The following is a 9,174-nucleotide window of genomic DNA, read 5'->3' as shown; positions in this document are numbered from 1 at the left end:
AAGTATGCTCTCTCAATGCTGTTGAAGGAGAGCATTTCTACAAGTTCTCTCCAGAAAGAGCAAATGAAGAGCCATTGAAAAGCCACAATGTTAGGTATAGTTAGCTCTCTATTTTCTTTCTCCTTGAAAAGCTCGTTGAAGACCTTATTAGATAGACACTTGAAGAGCACCAATGTTAGGTCACAAATCTTGCTTCATAAAGAAAATAGCGCAAGAACTAATCCCTCATATACATGTACCAAAGTCCAGAACCACAATTTAAACATAATCGACTAGAAAAAAGAAGTGGGAAAAAGAACAAAATGTGAACGAAACCTTCTCATTCATCATTTGTCACATTAATTACCATCTGAATATTTAAGCAGGCTAACATAAGTTCTACAATCAGTGCTCTACTCATGATTAATCTAGGCAGCCCAAAGAACATACAGATTACAGAGGCATTCCTAAATCCTAACAATCACATACACCTGTACAGAGTTAATCTTCAGACATTGAATACATCAGACCATATTACGGAGGCGACGAACTAAACTAGAACCCTGAATAATAAGCATCACCTCCTTATAACAAGTACAGAGTCAATGTTCCCGACCAAGATAAGGGATCTGAAGAAGAGTACACCCCTAATTCCCCTAAGTCGGATCATCTGCTTGCGCAAGAGGATCAGCTGGTTTCTCCGTTGAATTCTGCCCATCAGCTTCTGATAGCACTCTGAATTTTAGAATTTTATGGAGGGATGTGACAGGTTGGATATGCTTGGATGGCCCTATATTCGGGTCAACTATACGATCATTCTTGAAATTGTTTGCCTCGGTGGATCCTGTTTCTCCGTGATATGAAGGTCTCTTTTCTGCCATAAATCATAGAAAACTACAGGGTAAACAATGGCAGTAATTAACCAAGAAAATATATATATGACAGTAGAAAAAGTGGACAGGTTTTGCTGGGTGTTTTGTCAACAATGGCATGTATTTTCATGATAACAGTTGACTGAGAATCCAAACTCATCCACAGACTAGAAGTACAAATTTTCATTCTGCAACCTAAGATATTTTCTTTCTAGCATAAGCCTGATAAATCAAACTATATGCTTCTTTGTATTGATAAAATAGGTAGGAGAACAGATAATACAAAGACATAGTAGATGTTACAGTTCTTCAATCATAAAATCAGCCGAGAGCAAGCATGAATGAGTCATGACCTTAGTTCAGTTTGTTGTGTTCTCCCACACTACTTAGGTACATGCATTTTCTAATGCTTCTGTATTAATATTTATCCTTTACGATTCCTTTGGTGGCCAATAATAAATGTTACTCCATAATAGTAGTGTACATGCTTATATTTTATACTTCCTCCGTCCCATAATAAGTGAAACATAAAAATTTGGCACAAGATTTAATAAACATCACTTTCAAAAGCCAAAAAGTCATAACTACCCTTTACATTATCAAAAGGAGGAGAGAGAAAAGCAAACCACACAAGTTTGTGATGGGTACTCTTGTCATTTTGTCACTTTCTTTTTTCCATTTAAGGTATGTTTCACTTATTTTGAAACGTTCTAAAATAGTAAGTGTTTCACTTATTATGGAACGTAGGAAATATGTAATTTTGAAAAGAAGTCTCGTGCCAATGCCCACAATAATGAAATTTCATTTCTGAATATCTATTCTCCTTTACGAATTTCCATCATCACTTGCTAACACCTCTAAAGTGGTAGTGGAATTTAATAATAAAAAAAGAGGTATTTGAAGATAGACAAACATTATCATAATAATCTAATCATAATTACATATGCCAAAATTCACAAAAAAAACATCATAAATTGACCAATAATATCATGAAAAAATCATGATAATTTACTAATTATTTCATTTTCACTACCACCATTTATTACCACATACCAAACCGGCCATGAGAACTACTGATAACAAAGAAAAATATTACTCACCATTCTCTGAAAATATTAAGCATGTCCCGATTGTTTCTTTGTATTCTCCTATCTGCAAATGTTAGAAGAGTGTTAAAAAACAATTAATTTCTTTTAGCAGTAGGGGCCTAAAACCAATAAATGCGTTACTACAAATTCCATACTATTAATAATCAACCATAAAAAGACAGCTTAGTTGTATCTTATTGTTCCCCTATCTTTATCTTAGCTCAAAATTGAAGGTCAAATTTCTTGTCTCATGTCCCAACTCTCAAAGACAGACATCATATTCCAATCATAATTAATTATGTTATACTCCCTCCGTTTCCTAAAGATCTTCCCACTTACTGTTCCTACAGATACCAAGGAAAATCAAGTTGTGTGGGGCATGGTGTGAGTAAAGTAGGAGAGAGAAAGAGTTTAAGATAAATAAACAAATAAAAAGGGGTTAAAGTAGGAGAGAGAAAGGGAGTAAAATTGAATTAATAATGTCATGGTGGACCATATGATAGTGACATGAGAGGTTTGTTTTCCCAAATAAGGAATAAAGCAAGAGAGGGAAGATCTTTTGGAAACACCCTTAAACGAAAAAAGGGAAGATCTTTAGGAAACGGAGGGAGTATGTCATAAAAGATTAAGTGCTTCCTCCATTTTGTGTCATATGATGCACAAGTTTTAAGGAGAGTAGAGAAATAGAGAGGACAAAATGAGGACCCATGTGATACGAAAGAGGTAGAGAGTAATTACGGTCCAAAAAGGAAATGGTGTAGGTGATTTGCAACTCCCAAAAGTGGAAAATGATGGAAGTAAAAGAAAACGGAGGAAGTATATAAAAGCACAGATTAATTAGTTTCATAAACCAGGAATTATACTAGAAAATGGTCAGATGCCAGAAGAAACTCCGAATGGCCCAAAATTACTCAGAAAATAGTATATATAATTGTCCCTCACTCAACCAGGCCTTTATCCATTGGATGGGGTTGATTATCTAGATTAAGCACAATCAGTAGCATACAGGGAACGGGCAAGAATCCGGGAAGTAACATTACAATAGAAAAGATACAACATGAGCATTAACAGGAAAACATAAGGACCAAGAACTCACCAGCTTCAACTTGTTCCCTATGGTCAATACTGGATTCGTTGTATCAAGACTCTGCATTGAAATTCAATAAAACATGAAGGGAACAATAATACCTAACACAAACATCACACAGAATCAAGACATAACAAAACAGCTTAATAACCTTTCAGTTTTTTCATGCTTAAGGACATGTATTACTTTGTCCCCATATAATTGTGTCATTATTGATGTTAAGAAGACAATAATTAACTATCAGCTATCCAACTCTATCAATATTTCATCCATCGATAATTATACTATCTTTCTTGAAGTTGAGGTTTCGTAATAACAATGTCATGTAGAAGACTCTATATACTTGCAAGACACTGTAATTGTCAAATTAAGCCCATAACATACCGATAAAACGTATGGTTCATCAGGAGGAATGTCAACTTGGCCACAAACTGCATCAAGATCAAGCAATACGTATTCTTCTTCCTGATTGTGATCAATATTTGACTGGTCTATTTCCATAACCTGCCAAGCAGCAAACAGCAAAGCGAATAAGGCTTAACATGATAGAAAGAAGAGACCGTTCTCTCTCTTTCTCTTATATTTCCCTATCTTTTCTATGGGAAAACAAAAAAGGGTTAGAGGGGAGGGGGGTGAACATAAATGATAAACCACATTGTTTTCTGTATCTCATCTTTGCTTTGCACAAAATCTCTCAATTACAAACTTAGTCATAGTCCCATAGATATGTCATCCTGGGCCAAATTCAGGTAAATTAAGATCATGGAATGACATGCATATCAGTTCTCTTCTCCCATAGATTATAAAAATAAGACAAAATACAACATCATATCACAAGCTTTCCGAGAAGAGTCTTATATGAGTAATTGCAACGAAATCATAAACGGCTTTTTAATAAACATAGCCCGGAAAAGGAATGAATAAGGCTTCCAAAACAAAGGAGTCGTCTAAATGCAAACCGGAAGAAAACCCAAAAGGAACAACAACATAAGAAGTTATAAATGCAGACACTTCACCATTATTCGCAAAGAAAGACTAAATATAAGTTTATGCAAGTCTCAATTTACCCTACAAACTACTAAAAGGGACACCTTGCTTAACAAATTGAACATGAAGCATGACTAGCTGCCCAGGTATCAAGTGTAGAGTTAGGAGTCAAGAAGAAGGCTCCCAAACTTCCAGTTGCTCCAACATAAAAGGTACCGGTCTTAGGCGGTCTGAGATCGAAAAGCTGATCATACTCAGTTACCCACACAACAAAAGCTAGAGCATAGAAGCGCAAGCTTGTATTCCCTTTAATCTTTATCCCATAAAAGTGTCACTGATGCATTTCAACAAAAAAATTCTGGGCATTTCCCGATCCCCGAAAGTCCTCACTCCTCATAGACTCTCAAAAGTTGAATTTCATATGCAGAGGAACCTAACAAGTAACAATCCCTGGTCCATAATTGCAAATTTTGTGCAAAGTTTCTAAAACTTGAGAATCACAATTTACCATGTTTGTTGCCCTTGTTGATTGTGAAGAGTAAACTATTACATGTTAATTTCCCAATTGCCTAATTCATCAACCATGTTCAATGGCGGATCCAGGATTTTGAATTTGGGGTGCGAATGTCATACAAACACAAAAGTAGTGGAAAAAAGTTGACAAAAAATGTTCAATATATAAGTCTTACAACCAAAATATCCAATATATGCATAGTCATACAACCAATTTAAAATTAAATTGATAAAAATATAAAACATGTTATTTGTAAGAATTGATATAAACATAAAACTTATGTAATAATTGAATTTCGGTGTATCATTTGTCATTTTCTAATTGAATTGATAAAAATTTAATCAATTGACATATTTGATTTCAATTTCAATAAGCACCTAAGCCCTAACTAATGAATAATATCAACATTCAACAATTTACATCTATATAGTCAAATAATCTAAGAATGTAAGTATATAATAATATAAAGTATGAAAATTGAAAAACAAAAATTAAAACCTAAAATTAAACTTACTATTACCGTGACTTATAGAATTAACGATCCTTATTCGCCCACTTTTTGGGTTTTCCTTCGATTTTTCTAGGTTTTTCTTCAATTTTTCTGGATTTTCGTTTAAATTTTATGGGTTTGTTTCATTGGTTGCGAAAAAGCGACGGAAAGTCGATGGAGTTTCCCTTTTTTCTGGGTTTTCTTACTGAAATTTTCGAGCTAATTTTTGTGATTTTTGGCATGAAATTTTCGAGCTAATTCCAACTGAAATGGGGAGGGCTGGGGGTACAGGATGGGGCTTGGGGTGGGAGGGCAGAGGGGGCTGTAGTGGTTGGGTGGTTTGGGTTAGGATTAGGGTTTAAGGTGGGGGTTAGGTGTTAGGTGTTAGGGGGTAGGGTAGGGTTTTCGGGTTAAGGTTAGAGGGTTTAATTAGGGTTAATGATTAATGGAAACTTGACACAATTAGTCATTAAGGACATTTCGTGTATGTTGTTGAAATAATAAGGTTACCTATTGCATTTTGAAACAATAGGGCCACCTCATAAATTTTGAAATACCACAGAGGTACCTGGTGAAAAATCCGTAAATATAATTATAAGACTTTATTATGTTTTACTTTGAAACATCAAACATTGAAATTGTAGTAAATTAGTGGTTAAGCTCTTATATTTCATCTCAAAGGTCATGTTTCCCTTCCTATTAGCTACATATTGTTAATATGTGGCACCGTTCTTGTGATAGGAATTTTTTTTTGTATAGATATAATTATTTATGCATTAATAATTTATTATTTAATTAGTTAACTTAAGTTACGCTAACGAAGTTAAGCTAATTAATATGCACTAACTAAATTATATTGAATACATGATGCTAAATAAATTATGTTAACATGATGTTGTAGGAGAAATTGATTGGAAAGAAAATTAGGTTGAGAAGAAGTGTACAAAATATATCAATTTTGGACTTAATTTGTAGCTAATTTTTTTTTATAAACGTTGGTATAAATTTTAAAAAAAAAATTATTGCCCCATAGTTTTTTTATTAGCAATCGAAATTTTCTTCCAACAAATATTACAGTATGATTGCATTGAATAACAACAAAGAGAAAAGCAATTCCATGTGTGCAATTCTGACAACAATGAATGATGATGGTCGTTCGTTTCTTCAAAACGAAGGATACATCACATTCTGTTTGTGCTTCCTTTTGCAAAACGTTGGGTTTCTATATGTAAATCAGCAAAAAGAAAAAACAAATAAACCAGCTTTCATGACACGCGAACCATTCTCATTCGCAGATGGCACTCCATCCAAGGCATTGTTGGTATGGCAGTCAGGACTAACCAATTCAAAGAGCCATCTCTTCCAATGGTAAAACCATGTAAAGCTAAGTATTAATTTTCATATACCGAGTAAGAAAAACCCATTGTAGATGCTCTTACGGAGGTCATAGTTGAGACTTAAGACTCTTCTTCTTTATTTTTCCTTATTAATATTCAATATAGGCAATAATATTTATTTTTAGGAAGAAAAATGAAAAATTATGTGCAAAAGTAACTTCTTTTTTTTATTATTTAATTGGATTTTACCATAACGAGAGTTTGGTTTAGGATCGAGATTCCACTTTGGATCGGTTAGGGAGTAGGATCGAATCGTAGGATGGTAAGATCCTACAAATTTGAGAAATTGAGCCATCAAAATGATCATATGTAACTAGTACATGTCTTTCTAGTAAAAACAATGATAAATAAACACACTTTTAATCACATAAGATAAACAAGCTCTAATTTTTTCTTGTTCACGTTTATGTAAATAGGCTCTAATGTTTTCTTTAACTTCATCGGGGGATTGAGCAAGCTTCAACATTAGAGTGAGTACCGGCTAAGTGATGTTTTAGCCTATAAACACCACCAGATCGCACAACACCACAATAATCTTCGAGAAGCCAGCTTAACTTTTGGGTCATAACATAAGTGTAACTAGATAAAATATACAGGCCGCACACTGTTCTGTTCTTACAGGTGACACAGACCAAATCCCACACTCCCACACAAAGAAGAACCTCCCGTGCCAATTTTCGAGCTAAAGGCGTAAACTTTCCGAACTAACATGTTAAATTGTTCATCAACATAAACTGGTAACACAAATAAGTACATTAACAACTCGTGCAATTATATTTTGATAATGAACTGATGTTAATTGTTATGTAATAGGTACCTCTTAAATTCAGCATCAAATGTACTAACAGTCACCAGAAGCTAATTTTCCCACTCACATGTCACGGTTTTTTTACGTGTACCCCAGATTACAATCTCAAAATCCAATCCACTTCAAAACCCTAAATCTGAAACACAAAAAAAAGTTCCCAACTTTATATAAATTGAACTAAGACCCTATAATCAGTGGCGGAGCCAGGATTCTCAAAGTGGGATTCTCAAAGTGGGGGGACAAAATTCGACCGTCAAACATTCGGAAAAAAATATGTAAAAAAAAAAACAATACAACACAAATTATTTAATACTTAATGTTCTACATTCAAAATTCCAAAATGTTTATAGTCTTACAATCTAAGAAAAATGACAAAAAAAAAAATTAAACTAAAAATAAAAATTACAAATTCATCCTTCGGGTCTTCATATTTTGAAAGTGATCAATGATTTCCTCTTCAAACCAAACTATTCAATATTTTGAAAGTGATTCCTCTTCAAACCAAACTATTCAATATTTCAATTATAAATCAACTCATATTTATAATTTCCTAATTAGAAATTTCAAATTGCAAACTAACAATTTCCTAAATCATGAGTTCATGACCAATTCCAATTTCCAAACCAACAACAATTCAACAAATCAATCAACAACCATAAATCCACATTCCACAATCACAAATTAACATTTCACAAATATCATAATTCACAACCAAACAATGTAAATTGTAAATATAAAATATTACCTTAAAAAAAAACTTAAACTAAAACTTAGGGTTAGTTAAGAAAACTTACAAACTGACTGAAAAATGTAATGGGCGTCTCGGGAGTCGGGAGGCCGGCGAGTCGGCGACGGCGGATGAACGCGTGGGCGATGGGGGTGGCGGTGCGCCGGCTTCGCTTCGCTTCAGAGTTCAGCCCTCGCAACTCGCAACTCTTCGCAGCTTCGCTTCGCTTCCTGTTCGGCTGTTCGAGTGGTCGTTCCTCAAATCCTCACCGCTCGTCGTTGTCGGCGTGAATCTCCGGTCGACCGTCGGTCCGTCGACGTCTTTAGAGTTTAGGGTTTCTACTTCTCTCTTCCTCAGTCTCTCTCTCCTGAAATTCGAAACAAAGGAGGAAAATTGGAGCTTGAGTTCAATTGTTCGAGCTTGAATTCGCTGGTCTTAGAGGAGAGTGAAGAATGGAGAAGACGCAGTAAAGAAGGCAATGGTATTCGCTGGGCTTTTTTATAAATATTTGGGCTTTGGCTTTTGAGTGTGACGGGTTTCATTAACCTAAAATGTGGGTTTGCAAAGTTATATAGTGGGATCGTTAGGATCGCATGGGATCGTGCGATGATCCTGCTGCATGTACTATTCCAACCACGATTTGGATCGTTTTGGAAAATCTGGATCTGGATCATAGGATTGTACGATGATTCGGATCGCGATTCTAACAACATTGCCAAGAATGCAACTTTTGTAACTTGACTACCCAACTTGCACTTAACTAGTCTCCCAAGGATTTCTTTTTCATATTTGTCGATGCACGTTTTTTACATTGAGGGTAAGTGATTTATTAATAAATATAGAGGGTGGATCAAAGAGGTGTACGAAAACTAATACATTAATAGTCGGACCATGTCAAACATAAAAGTATTCAAACTAATTTGAGACAAATTTAATGGAAAGTGTTCAAACTATTATGTAAATAAGGGAGTATTTTTGTACGAACATAAGAGTTGTTGAAAATTTATTGGCTTGAAGGATAATAAAGTCCATAAATCCTCTCTAGTAATTAATTAGTTAAATTGTAACTAAGCTTAAGCTCAAACTTAAAGTATGAAATTGACTCGAACTACGTAGCTCAGCTTAAATTTGGTTCAAACACTTATATCGGAGCTCTGATTGAAGTTCGAGTTCAGCTTAATACACAATTTAATCCAAATTTTTAATTTTGCACTTAACTATATTT

At 34.5% G+C, this 9,174-nt stretch overlaps 1 protein-coding gene across 2 annotated transcripts; it reads right to left on the bottom strand.

Annotated features, from left to right (window-relative positions):
* Positions 1 to 286: 286 nt before the first annotated feature.
* Positions 287 to 8,508, bottom strand: LOC104890643 (uncharacterized). Of its 2 annotated transcripts, XM_048643322.2 has the most exons (6): positions 8,017 to 8,508; positions 7,232 to 7,358; positions 3,411 to 3,530; positions 3,036 to 3,086; positions 1,952 to 2,003; positions 287 to 853 (listed from the first exon to the last, which is right to left on the bottom strand). In XM_048643322.2, the coding sequence occupies exons 3-6, from the start codon at positions 3,525 to 3,527 to the stop codon at positions 636 to 638; spliced, it is 438 nt and encodes a 145-aa protein (XP_048499279.1). In that variant the 5' UTR covers positions 3,528 to 3,530; positions 7,232 to 7,358; positions 8,017 to 8,508; the 3' UTR covers positions 287 to 635. The 2 variants fall into 2 exon arrangements, with proteins under 2 accessions (XP_048499279.1, XP_010674508.1); XM_010676206.4 differs by lacking the exon at positions 7,232 to 7,358 and having other exon boundaries at positions 8,017 to 8,506.
* Between the last annotated feature and the right edge of the window lie 666 nt (positions 8,509 to 9,174).

Source organism: Beta vulgaris, chromosome 4 (assembly GCF_026745355.1).
Source record: "Beta vulgaris subsp. vulgaris cultivar EL10 chromosome 4, EL10.2, whole genome shotgun sequence".
NCBI classification, from domain to species: Eukaryota; Viridiplantae; Streptophyta; class Magnoliopsida; order Caryophyllales; family Amaranthaceae; genus Beta; species Beta vulgaris.
This window is presented reverse-complemented; position numbering and strand designations above follow the sequence as displayed.